At 55.5% G+C, this 13,207-nt stretch overlaps 1 protein-coding gene across 4 annotated transcripts in view; it reads left to right on the top strand.

The window, feature by feature from the left end:
• MAN1C1 (mannosidase alpha class 1C member 1) overlaps window positions 1–13,207 on the top strand; it is a 147,731-nt gene that overhangs the window by 110,412 nt on the left and 24,112 nt on the right. For 2 of the 4 annotated variants that reach the window (XM_068967325.1, XM_068967322.1), the window contains exons 3-5: window positions 2,882–2,997; window positions 5,376–5,456; window positions 9,819–9,913. The exons of 1 other annotated variant lie outside the window; for it this stretch is intronic. In XM_068967325.1, the coding sequence (XP_068823426.1) occupies window positions 2,882–2,997; window positions 5,376–5,456; window positions 9,819–9,913 (292 nt within the window). Of the gene's footprint in view, window positions 1–380; window positions 409–2,881; window positions 2,998–5,375; window positions 5,457–9,818; window positions 9,914–13,207 lie in introns of all 4 variants that reach the window. One more of the 4 variants, XM_068967323.1, reaches the window with a different exon arrangement.

Below are 13,207 nucleotides of genomic sequence, written 5' to 3'. Positions count from 1 at the left end.
TTGTGGGGCTGTTGACTGAACGGACGGGTCTCTTTTTCCATGGGGGAGCCACCCCAGATGGCCACAGGTGCAGATAGAGAGAGGGTATCACGCCTTCTCTCCTGCCTGGCGGCCGGGCCACCAGGTAACCTCTGGCCTGAAATGAAAAGCTTTCCAATAAGTGACTTTCTGGCCTACGGCCCAGCAGGGTGGTGGCTGGGGGCAGGGTGAGAGGAAGCTGAGAGCCGGGGCAGAACCCTGCCAACAGCTCTCTTAGTGAGCGGCCTCGGGAGTGTTCAGAAGGACAGCTGATCACGAGGCTCCCTGGCTGCCCTCCCAGCCCAGCCGAGGTCCCGGGGCCTCTGGGCTCAGGGTCAGCCCAGGAGACAGAGGGCCCACAGGGTGAAAACACCCGGCAGCCCGGGGACAGGATCCAGAAATCAGATACTCTGGGCCGCCTCGCCCTTGGCCCTGAAGGACACGCAGCTTGGGCTTCTCTTCTCCTCTCTGATCGGAGCAGCCTCCTGGCCCCTCCAGGAAGAGGGCTCAGCTAGCAGATCCGAAATTGTTTCCCAGCAAACCAAGACGCCCTCATACGGAAAACACATTACATGTGGCCCAGCCTGGGGCTCCTCTCCTCCCTTGGCCTAAACTTGAAAGGGATCTCTCTGGGTCCTCGTCTATGAAATCTAGGGGTGAGGCAAGGGGAGGAATCTCAAGAATTCCTCCAGGCCCTTAAGAACTCAGGTTTGAGGCCCTGTGGTGAACGGGAAGGCATCAGAGCCTGGAGTGTGGATGCCAGGCCAGCACCCTTGGGTCTGAGCATGTCTTGTCCGTGTGGGGCCCATCTGTGTCCCAAGGCCTGAACCCCTCAGGAGGGTCTAGAGTTCCCACGAACTGTGTTTGGCCTTGGACACCTGCCTGGAAGCAGCCGGGATAAACCAGGAAAAGACCGACTTTGTTTGGCTTTGAGCATGTTTTCCTATTAATGCTTAAGTGTGGGAGGGGTCGATATTCTGGAAATTCAGTCCAACGCAAATGCCAGAGCCATCCCAGGACACACGTCTCTGGACTGGGAAGCGAGTCGCTTCCCCCACCCCCCGCCAGCCCTCCCCACCCTCTACTTTTCCTTGCAAAACCCTTCCTCCTGGAAATGGCTCTTTAACCTCCAGACTTAACTTTCTGCCAACTTCTCCTAGGTCTACCTGCCATCCTTTCCCAGGGCATGCCTTTTATCTGACCTTGCCCGGCCTAGAGAGGTGGTTAAGTGTTTGAGTTTCATAGAAATTACTCTGCAAAGTCAACACAAGTGAGCAGTTAGGGAAACACTAATTAAGATCAGACACTACCTCTGAATGCAGGAGGGCCCGCAGAGCTGTGCTTCAAACTCCAGTGGGGCTCTGCACCCGGTGGCCAGCTCTGGCAGCCTCTGGCGGAAGGAGCACTCTGCAAGGAGTACCCTGAAGGAACACCACTCCTCTGAAGTTACCCCTAGTCCCTGAAGGAAATCACTGCTGCCTGTAATGACGGTAGTACAGAGCTGATGGGAGCCTGCCATCTCTTCCAGGAAGCCCTCCAGGTGGCACCAAGCACATCTCTTTCTCCCTCCTTTCCTCCTTCACCATCCTCTACAAGCCACGCTCTGTTGTCCCAACATGGGGAGGTCTTCCTCGTTGCTTTTCTGTCCGGCTTATGAGGGAGAAACGGTGCAGTTTTCTCTGCCTTTACTCCCAAGACAGGAGTCTGAAGCCCAGGGGTGGCCTGGATTCTTTAGTTTGCGCGTGTGTTTGGTTTCTTTGCTCAAACTGTCTTTCCTTTTTTTTTTTTTTTTATGCAGAAATAAATTTCTGGTTATAAAAATAATCCGTGAGCTAGAAGTAATCAAAAAGCACCTGTAATCCTCACCCTCAGAGATAACCACTGAATCACTTCCTGCCAGACTTAATTCTGTACCAGCTTGTCCATACTGGCAAACAGTAAAGAAATTATACTCTGATTTTTTGTTTTTGCAATTTAATTTTTTTAGCTTATCAGATCCTGTGGATATCTCCCCAACTAATAGTCTTTCTCACTTGTGTGAATGTATGCATAATGTCCTAGTTTGTACATAAGCCGCAATTTGTATAACTGATCCCCTATTATTGGATTTGGAGCTTTTTTTCCCCAACTTTTGCCCATTATATTTGGGGCTTTCCTGGTGGCTCAGATGGTAAAGAATCTGCCTTCAAGGTCTGCCTGTGAGACCTGGGTTCTATCCCTGGGTTGGGAAGACCCACTGAAGAAGGGAATGGCTACCCACTGCAGTATTCTTGCCTGGAGAATTCCATGGACAGGAGCTTGGTGGGCTACAATGGGGTCACAAAGAGTCAGACACGATTGAGCGACTAACACTTTCACTTTTCACTTTTTCACCCATTATATATTACTGCAATAAATACCTTCCTGGGTAAATATTAATGAACATCTTTTTTTTTAGCATAAAATAAAGAATGGAATTGAGTCAGAAGACTAGCACATTTTTTAAGATTTTGTAGACCAAATGCCAGTTCACCCACCCCTCCCCTCACCCTCCAGCATCACAGAAAAGTGGTAGGTACCCGCCTGGTGCTGATAGTTGACTTGCTGGTGGACGTAAAAGTGAACCAAGGTCTGGGAAGCGGCTCAGCCCTTGAACTTGTCTCCCCAACCCACCACCCCCTCTTTGCTGCCCTGAGGAGGAAGCAAAGGGAGGACTCTGGATCCCAGACGTGCCTTTAAAGGCTGGTGACCCTGGAGTCTCCCTGAGTTGTGCCTGGGAGCCTGCCCAGGTGTTTAGAGGAGGCCTGGCGAATGGTGGCTTATGGTTGGGGTGGAAAGGATGAGAATGACCCTGGGTCACACCCTGCACCCTCTGCGTCTGCAGGAGGCCTCAGCGGGGCCACGGTCATCGACTCCCTCGACACCCTCTACCTCATGGAGCTGAAGGAGGAGTTCCAGGAGGCCAAGGCCTGGGTCGAAGAGAGCTTCCACCTGAATGTGGTGAGTCCGAGACCTCCTGGGGTACTAGGGCTGGAAGGGGCCTGAGAGGTCAGCCACCAGCTCGCCTCCCATCTCTGAGACCCAGGCTGCCCAGCAGGGCATTCTCAGAGCCAGGGCTCCCAACAGTCTGTGCCAAGTGCCCTCCCCTGTGACCAGCCTTAAGGTGGGGCATGTCCCACCAGCTCATGAGTGTCTACCAGCCTGCACTCCAGGCACATTGCTCCCACTCAGGAAGCTCCTTCTGGGACTAAATCTGTCAGAGAAGCTGCAACAGGGGAAGCGACTCTAGGAAGGGAGAAGTGGCTATCTGCCTGGAGCTGCCCTGAGCCGGGGCTCCCATCTATGCGTCCCTGCACTGCTGTCTTGAGACAGGTGAGGGGGCACGGAGGCCATCTGGTGTGAGGCCCATGGCCAGGTCTGGGACCCTCTTAGTCTCCAGCCTTTGCAGGTAACCCTGCTTAGGACCTCAAGGACCAGACCCTTGGGGAGGGAACGCTCATGCGTGTGGATGGTACAAAAGCCTTAAATACCAGACGCCTGCCTCTCCCAGTGATCTCCCAGCCTGGACTAAAGTGACAGATCCATCCTGGCAGTCTCAGCTTCCCTCAGGGAGAAGCTGTTTAGGTGGTCTGGGGGAGCAGGACGTGGAGACAGATGGTGGGGTCACGTCAAAGCCTACCATCAGGCTCCAGCCGGGGCTTCACGAGTGACAGGTCCTGCTGTGAACTGAGACAGCTCCTGTAACTCCTGGCAGAGTGGCCGCCTCTGCTCCTAGAGAAGCCCGTGTCACCGTGGAGCAGGGCAGAGAGACAGAGTGGAAAAGGTCTGGGAAAGCAACGCTACAGGGGACAGCTCGGCCGCAGGCTGGGAAAAAGTCACGTGACCTTCCTGGACCTCAGTTTCCCACCCGAAAGACGAGGCAATGCTGGTGCCTAATTCACAGGCTTGTAAGGATGGATGACCCTGGAGGGTTGTAAAAAGCATTTGATAACACACTGTAGAGCCCAGTGCGGATAAGTGATGCCACCATCCCTGTGATGATTTCGAAGCTTGTTGTGACTTCTGCCCAGACTGCGTGAGGTGAAGACGTGCAGAATCCTGCCATTTCCCACGGGAGCAGAGGCAGGAGAAGGCAGGAGTGGCTCCATAGCCCATCTGGACCCCTAAGCAGATGGTGGGAAGAGTGTGGGCCTCAGGCAGCTGCCCGAGGGGCCGGGTGGTGGCAGGGCTGGGGAGCCTAGGGACATTCAGGCCCCCCGGGGACAGTTAGGGAGTGTCCCTGGAAGAAAGCCAGGTGGGGGCTCTTCACCTCTCTGAGTCTGCGCTTTCTCATCTGAAAGGTGGGAGTGATGACTTCACCAAGGACTGGAAGGCAAAAGACAAGAACAGCATTGCAAGTGCTCTGTTAGTGGAAAAGCTCTCCCAGATAAAAGGATGGCCGTCATTGTCATCAATAACAAAAGACTGCAATGTGGGAAGCGTGCAAAGGGAACCCTCGGGAGCAAGGGGGGGATAATAACAGGTACCTTTTTGGAGCCACACCCAGCCCTGGACAGGCACTGGGCAGGCTTCTCCCCTGCCTCAGTCAGCATCTCCTGTCCACCTGCTCAGGAAGAGGAAACTCGGAGCGGGAAAGGCTGAATATCTAGCCCAAAGTCCCAAAGCCAAGTGAGTGGCTCAAGTGGGATATTAAGCCAGATCTGGTCCTTAGCGTAATGCTCCATTACCCCTGCTTCGCTGTCCAGGCTTCAGAAATAAGACAACAGTGTTGAAGGCGAGTGTGGGTGTACCCTGAGGGCTACGGAGCGGAGGCTAAGAAAATGCTGATTGCCTGTCAGGATCGGCCTGGCAGCCCTCCTTTTGCCCCAGAACCTCCTCTGAGAAACATCTGCTTGCCCTGTTTCCCCGAAGAAGGGCCACACCAGCCTCCTGCAAAGCCAAGGGGGCTCCCTCAGAGAGGGGAAGTGGCCAGACTGGGAGAGGATTTGCCAGTCCTTGGGCTAAGCTTCAGCCGGCAGCTTCCCTCGCGCATTCTCAAGCTCCTTGGAGAGCAGCCAGGCATAACTTTGCTCCGACGGCCTCTGGCAAGGGCCGGGGAAGGAAGCCAAGCCCAGCATTGATTTGGAACTCTGTAAATGTGTGGTAGCTGCTGCCGGGCAGGTGCTGATCCCTCTCGCCTTTTGCTCTGAAAGCCCCCACCGCGGGGAGCCTGACCCGTTGGGCAAGGGCTTGGAGCCTGGCCCAAGTGTGGCCAGGCCAGTGGGGCAGAGGTGGTGGGTGTAGGGTGTGCCCTGTCTCGAGGGCCCGGTGGGCCCCAGGGAGCCCTGCGGGGATCTCATGAATGTCCCCTCTGCCCTCCCCATCTTTCTGCCCTGCAGAGCGGAGAAGCATCCTTGTTTGAAGTGAACATCCGGTACATCGGAGGACTCCTCTCAGCCTTCTACCTGACGGGAGAGGAGGTGAGTTGGCCTCTTGAGGCCCCTGGGTCATCCTGGCTGAAGAGGGCTTGGGAGATCACCAACCCCACCCCCCTCATTTTACGAGGAAACAGGGGTTCCAGGGGCTCCACATCCCGTCTCCATAGGGCCACCTACAGATTCTCCTCCTCTTCTGTCCGGTGCGTCCACTCTGCTGCTCAGAACTGGCTCCCACGGTTGGTGGTAAATCTTTAAGGGCAGCTGCTCCTGGGCCAGACACCAGCTCCAGGTATCAAGGGGGTGACCTGGGAGGTGGGCAGCCACTGCTGGCCACTCAGCCCAGGCAAGCTGTGTTGGCTTCCAGAAGGAGAGCCTTGAAATGAGGTGAGAAGGTGGAGCCCTGGGCCCAATGTAGGAAAACCTGCCTCTCACCCACACGGGGCACCTGCTTGTGGCTTTGAGCAAGTTCTTTCTCCTGCTCCTGGGCCTCCTGCCTTCCCCTCCATGGGGTGATCCTAAGTCCATGGAATCAGAGAGCTCTTGTGAAATGGGACGAGAGGGAAAGGGTTCGAACCCAGGGCTGAAAGAATCCAGAGCCCATGTTCTCCGTACTGTAAGGAACCCTGAGATCACAGAGCGGGGACCTCATCCCTTGGGAGTGTCTGAGGATTGAGGGGCAAGCTGGCTGAGTCCCCAGCACCTGGGTCGCCCGTCAGTCATGTCTCCATTACCCAGAGGGCTGCACTGCTCTGCGCATCACTGGTGTGTCCATTTAGAGACCAACAATGGTCCTGCTCTCTGCCAGCGGGGAGCCTCTGCTTCCGCTGTCGAAGGAAGTCACTGGGTTTCCCCGGATGCCAAGGGTGTGGAGGCAGCAGTGAGCCCTCGATCTCTGGTTGCTCAGGGCCCCTCTCCGTCAAGCCTGATCTCCTCAGCAGAGATTCCTGCTTGTACCAATTTGTCTCCAAATGATGGATGTGAGAGTTGGACTATAAAGAAAGCTGAGCGCCAAAGAACTGATGCTTCTGAACTGTGGTGTTGGAGAAGACTCTTGAGAGTCCCTTGGACTGCAAGGAGATCCAACAAGTCCATCCTAAAGGAAATAGTCCTGAATATTCACTGGAAGGACTGATGCTGAAGCTGAAACTCCAATACTTTGGCCATCTGATGCAAAGAACTGACTCACTGGAAAAGACTGTGATGCTGGGAAAGATTGAAGGCGGGAGGAGAAAGGGATGACAGAAGATGAGATGGTTGGATGGCATCACCGACTTGATGGACATGAGTTTAAGTAAACTCCAGGAGTTGGTGATGGACAGGGAGGCCTGGCGTGCTGCAGTCCATGGGGTCGCAAAGAGTCAGACACGACTGAGTGACTGAACTGAACTGAACTGATGGTCCATGGGAACCCTGCGAGCCACCCAAGGCCGGAATGTCATTTGAAAACCCCCAGGACAGGGAAATGACTTAGAGTTGAGAAAGGCACCAGCCTCTGGCCAGGCACTCCCCAGCCTCCTATCCAGGATTGGGGAGGAGCGACACAGCTCAGGGCCCACCGGGGTGGGTGTGAGACCAGTGATTTCTGGGGGGCAGAGCAGGCAGTAGGGTGTAGTGTGAGCACCGTGGTCCAGGAGGCCCCAGGAAAGCCCAGTTGGCGCAGAGGCCCTGAGCAGGCAGGCTCCCGGGTGGTCAGCACTGCCCCGTCCCCCTGGACACAGCTCCCTGACCCTTCCCTCCACGTGGCAGAGACCAGGCTGCCCTAGCAGGCGTGCAGACCGAGAGCTAGAGAGCTGTCTGGTGCAGGCCACGCAGGCTGCCGTGGCCTTCCTCCCGTGGCCTGGGTCCTAGCCCTTGCTCAGCCTGGCCCGGCATCATTGCTTGTCACCGGGACTTGGCCATACTAGAGTGAGGATGCCCTCCCCTCTCCTCCTCCGTCTTGCCCACAGTGGGTATCCGTGGGGTGGGCTGTTCCCACGAGTGTTTGTGGAATGGACGGTGAGGGAGCCCCCACATCCCTTCCGGTGCTGAGGTCTTTCTTGCCACAGAGGGAACCTGCAGGAGGTGGAGCCCCTGAGACTCCGCTCCCAGGAGGAAGACGAGTACAGCCACGGCCGCACCGAGTGACATTCGGAGCCCACTTTACAGCTTGTATAGCACATTCACTTGTGTACATCCTCTCGTCTGATTTCCAGAGGACTCTCTCTGAAGCAGCCAGGGCACGCATCACTGTTCCTTGTGCAGAGGAGGCTCAGAGACAGCACATGGCTCACCCAAGGTCACGCAGCTGCCCAGACGGGAGATCTGAACCTGGGCTCCCAGTCCAGAGCCCTTTCCGCTCTGTGGCACGTAATTTCTGCCGGTCTCTCTCCCCTCTGTTCGGGAACTAGGAGGCCGCTGCCCGTTGTTTACCGTGACTGTCTGAGGCTGACTCTCTCTGTGTTGGTGAGGCAGCATGTGGCCTGGAAAAGAGCCACATAACATCGCTCCACCTCGGGCAAATTACTTCTCTGAGACTCAGTTTTGTCTTCCCCAAGGCTGTTGCAAGGATTGAAGTTCACGTAGATAAGACATCATTTCCACACGATAAGGAGGATGGGCTTTCTATTCCCCGTGGTACTACTCCTGTCTACACAGTCCCCCAGCATCCTGCCTGGGATGGTTGAGACCCTGCTGTACCAGTCGGCAGGAGGGCCTTCCAAAGGAGGAGATGTGGTTTGCTGGGAGAGAGGAGCATTTCGGAGGAGTTAGCTTGGAGTCCTTGAGCAGAGGGCAGCCTGGAGCCCCAGCCTTGTGTAAGGGACCCGGGGTTCCTTTGTGCATCTGTGCTCAGCCTCCCTGGAGGTCCAATGAAGATATCAGGACCTTCAAACAAGAGCCCCTTGTTACTGAACCAGTGGCTTCTGGGGTGACTCGAGGCTTTGGAATCTGGTGTCTAGACAAACTCCCTTGGGATCCTGCTGTGCTGCCCCTGTACCCGCTTCTGGGACCCACTGTCTGGCACTGGACGTGATCATCTCGCACCCATCACAGCCAGTCCCCGGGTGCAATTCGTCCGTCTCCCCCTCCCTCCCTACACAAGAACCACACCTGCTCCACAGAGCCCTCTCATCCAAATCCCAGGTGGTGTTCGCAAACTCCTTCTCCTCTGTGGTCCCCAGACGGCTGTCTGAGAAGCTATAAATTGCATATGTTAGAAGGCGAGACCTCAGAAACGCTTCGTCTTGCAACACACGCAGTGGGGTCCAGCGCATTGAGACCCCCTTGGAGCCCCGAAGTGAAAGGGAATGCTTGTTGTCTCACCAGGAGTGGTTGCTTGGGGACTTGCATCTCATCTTTTTAAAAAATAAATAACCTTTTTGTGGGTTTGCTTTTTATTGTAAAAATAGCACAGAAAATAGAGATAAACCAAAAGAAGAAAATAAAAATCCTCCATGAGCCTAGTCCTTTGGGAAGACCATTGTTAATATGTCAGTGTTTTCCCAACCTCTGCTCATGTGAAAGTTGAATTACACCATTGTGAAATATTGTCTCTTAATAGACCATAAACCCCCTTTTTTGCTATAAAATAACTGTCTGCAACATCACTTCAGTGGTTGCACTTAAAAGCCATAATTTAACCATTTCCCTGTTATTTGGTATTTAGTATATTTGCACTTTTCCTACTATTGTAAACAACACTGGAATGAATAGCCATAAAGTTAAGTTGTTGCAACTTCCTTGATGATTGATATCCTCAGAGGGTCACGGGTGATTCTGAATTAATCAGAACAGTTTGAGCAGCCCAGAGCCTTGCGCAGGGCCCCTGACACCTGGGCTCCCCAGCCAGCATATCCCTGGGTTAGCCATTCACCTTTCCTGCTGTAAAACAGGGAGAGTGGGCAGAATATCAGTGGGAAAGGCCCTTCCGCTGGGTTTATGGCGTGGGAGAAGGCAGAGGTTTGCTGAGAAGCTCGAGGAAGCCAAGCTGGGGAGCAAGGCCTGGAGCTCACAGTCCAGTGCTCCTTACCTTCTGTCCGAAGGTGCTCCCCGGTGCCCAGCCTGGGCCGCGCTGGTGCTGCAGTGCAGGCTGGCACTGACATCGGTGGCCGCTGCCCTGACTGCTCCATCTTCCCGACAGTCACCCCAATCACAGCATAGTCACTGAGCCTTCATCCTGGTCCTGACACCACAGTAGGTGCTTTACAACCGTTACCTGATTTTCCTGCCCCCAGCAACCTTCTGAGGAAGGTAGTGTGGTCCTTGATTTATAAATGAGGAGGGTAATTGAGCCAGGCAGTCATGGAGTCAGGTTCATGTCCAGGCCTGTCTGACCCCAGAGCCTCAGAAACCTCCCACTCTGGGTCCAGCAGCTTTGGTGGGCTCCTCTGCCAGGATTCACAGTGCCCTTTGATGCTTCCTTTACAGGTGTTCCGGATAAAGGCCATCAAGCTGGGAGAGAAACTCCTGCCAGCCTTCGACACCCCCACGGGAATCCCAAAAGGTGTGGTGAACTTCAAAAGGTAGGATGCCTTCTGGTTTCCCCCTTGTGGCTTTGGCTGCATCTGCATGGAAGCTGAGGCACAGGGTGGCGGGCGGGGGGCAGGGTGCGGTGATTCTGGTGTAGGAATCACAGGGAGTGGGCGGCATAGTGAAAGCCAGCCTTAGCCAAGGGCTCACCTGATCTTTCTGGTGTGAAGAGGGGGGTCGCCGAGCCTCTGGGACCCTCCTGTAATGCTGCCATGACTCACAGCCCCTCAGCTGTGCCCCAAGCACCCCCCTCCGCAGCTGGGATGCCTGGCCAGGAGGGACATCACACCTCCCACCACTGGCAGGAACCCACAGCCACTGGGGAGTCAGGACCATGGACAGAGGGACCTTGGTTCGCTGACCCTCACCCTCAGCCCCTTTCAGAGCTAAGTCTCAGGAGCCCCGAGGGCCTTCTTGAAACATCGACCCCATGGAGGCTCAGACTCCGAGGAGGAAAGACCCTGGCTGAGGCCACATAAGCCAGTAAAGGGCCACCTAGGACATGAGCCCAGGACTTCCAACTCCATTTTCAGTAATATTTATTGTGAGTCCCCCCTATAAAAACAAATTCTTCTCACAAAAAAATGTGGATTATACCAGAAGTGTTGGATAAGACCCAGAACATCACGCGTGACTCCACTAAGCAAGAAACCACTGGTATGCTTCTTTTGCTGGCCATTGATTTTCACTGGCTGCTTCCATCCTTTTCCCTCCCGATGGGTTGCGTCATTCAGTGTGGGAGCTAGCATCTTCCTGGACGTTCACCAGGTCCCAGAGCCAGAGTGGACGGGACCCTGGGGGACGTGGCTGGCACAGGTGGAGCCACGCTGCTGCTCCAGCCCGCTCCAAAGCCTTCGGGGACTTACCTGCGGCCCGCTGCTTCCCAGAGGGGAGGGGCAGGGTGAAAGTCAAGGGGACAGCAGCCGGCAGGCCTTAAGGTCCACTGAGGATCTTGCAGCTTGCTCCTGGGCACCCCTGCGTACCCCACTGCCTTGCCTGCCCTCCATCTATTTGTCCCCTGGGCTCCTCGCCGCTCCTCTGGCCCTCAGAGCCCAGCTCAGGTGCCACCTTCTCCAGAAGCATCCTCGCCTCGCCTGGCCACCAGGCACTCTCTCTGCTTCGTTTGGCCCTCATTACCCTTGTTCCACACGTTCCCCCACCAGCCCTGGAGCTTCTTGAGGGCAGGACACATGTCCCCTTCTTTTTTCACTCCTTCCACACATGTTCACTTGAGGCACCGTGTATGGGACGAGAGGCTGACTCTGATGATTGCTGATTCCTACGTTTATTGAGTGTTCACTCGGTGCCTGGCATCATGCCGAGGGTTTCGCTCATCGCCTCACCTATCACACTCCACACAGCAGTCCTTTAGGGTCAGTATTTATGTTATGGCCACTGCCCAAGGTCTTCTAGCTCACAGGTAACAGGGCCAACTTTTAAATCATTCGTTATGGATCAACAGCTGTGCTCCTGATGCCCACCTGGCCCTCCCTCAGGCAGGAACCCTGGCACCCATCGCTGCGTGGAACAGAGCCAGGAGTCTTAGTAGAAGGCACGAGCCGGTCCCCAGGCACCCAGGGAGCGCTCTGGGGCTGTGCTTTAGGCCCTGCTACAGCCTGACCCTGGGGAAAGAGCTGCAGTATCGCCATCACACTGAACTTCTTGTCCCGTCACCTGAAGCAGTTTCTTATCTCAGGAATCTCAGCCCCACAGGGGAGGGTAGGCAGAGTCTCTGGGCTCAGGTAGGGTCCCCACCACCCCTGTCCGTCCAGAGGAGGTCCCACCCGCTAGGGCCTTGCCAAGAAGAGGGGCCTCGGGCCTGCTCGGCATCTTGACTTACCATCTGGTCTGAAAGGATTCCTGGGGAGTGATGTCACTTCAGTCTCTGTAACAGACCAGCGAGGAACCCTGGGGACCCGCCGAAACACCATCTCGGCGCCAGGCTTGCCTCCTCAGAGGTGGACAGTTGGATCTCTTTTCAGGCTCCTTTCCCACAAACACTGATCCTGGAGAAACTTGGCCAGGTGTCTCAGAGCCAAGACATAAGCACCTGTGATTCTGACTCTCTGTCCCGGGTCTAGCTTCTCGGGCCTCCCTGCCTGGGCTCAGGGTAAGACCTCAGCTCAGGCGCCCCTCCCTCCTCCATACGTGGCATCCCCTCCCCTGACCCCCAGCAAGCCCCACGCGTGGCCGCCAGCCTTTCCCAGGTCCCTCAGAGCCCAGACCTGGTCTCACACAGACCCTGACATTTCTGATCAAGAAAGCGCGGTTATTTTCAGGCTGTCTGCATGCTGCCAGTGCTGTATACATACGTATGCAAATGCGTGTTTCCTGGCAACACCTCCCTCTCATTTTCTGGGTAAGAGAGTCTGTTGCTAAAAATGCCTCCTGGTCCTACCAGGGAAAGTGTCAGGGATGTATCCAGCCCTGGGGCCATGGTGCGGAGTGTTGCCTTTGGAGAGGGCCTGCTGGCGGAGCGGGGTCCATGCTGCTGCCCCTGCCCAGCGCGGGGCTGGCTGTGGGCAGCTCTGCCCAGGGCCCCAGGAGGAGGGGCAGTAACTAGGAGGGGTCCCCTGATGGGTGGTGGTCCCTGAGTGAGCGTGACCACTCATCCTCCCTGGTGGCCGGCCTGGGAGGCAGAGGCAGGGGGCAGCCATGACCTGTGACCTGCAGGACCGCTGGACTCTGGCAGAGGGGAGGCGTCCAGTCCCAGGGCCTCTGCAGCTGAATCAGCCTCTCCAGGTAGCTTTCACACACTCAGGCTCACACACAGGCGTGCACCCCACTGCCATTTACCCTAATCATGAAGGGTCAGAGATTTAACCTCACCTTTGCCACACACGCTCTCCCATCCCTATGTGCACAGATTCACACCTAAATATGTGTTTACAAGTGCACATTTCTGCCACACACACGCATCCACGTGGTAATAATTATGCAGGTTTGTCGAATGGTCACCGTGTCCCAGGCACGACATTATGGATTCTCTCTCTTCATCATGCAGCAACCACATGGACCCCACTTTAAAGTGATAAAACAGATTCAGAGAGGTGAGGTAACTTTCCCAAGGTCACACAGCAGCAAAGTTAGAAATTAGAATCCAGTCTCTGCCTGGGTCCAGAATTAACGATTGTGTTGATACCATACATGTGTGTACACACCCAGGCAACGCACACACAGAAGCTTCTGCCAGGCTGGGGAGGGGGATTATGGAGCAGCCCCTCACACCAGGGGAGAGAACGCAGGCTGCAGGCCCACTTTCAGGCTGAAAAGGCAGGGAGGGGAGC

Source organism: Capricornis sumatraensis, chromosome 3 (genome assembly GCF_032405125.1).
Source record: "Capricornis sumatraensis isolate serow.1 chromosome 3, serow.2, whole genome shotgun sequence".
Classification (NCBI taxonomy): domain Eukaryota; kingdom Metazoa; phylum Chordata; class Mammalia; order Artiodactyla; family Bovidae; genus Capricornis; species Capricornis sumatraensis.
The sequence above is the reverse complement of the archived record's forward strand: the minus strand, read 5'-3'. Positions and strand labels throughout refer to the sequence as shown.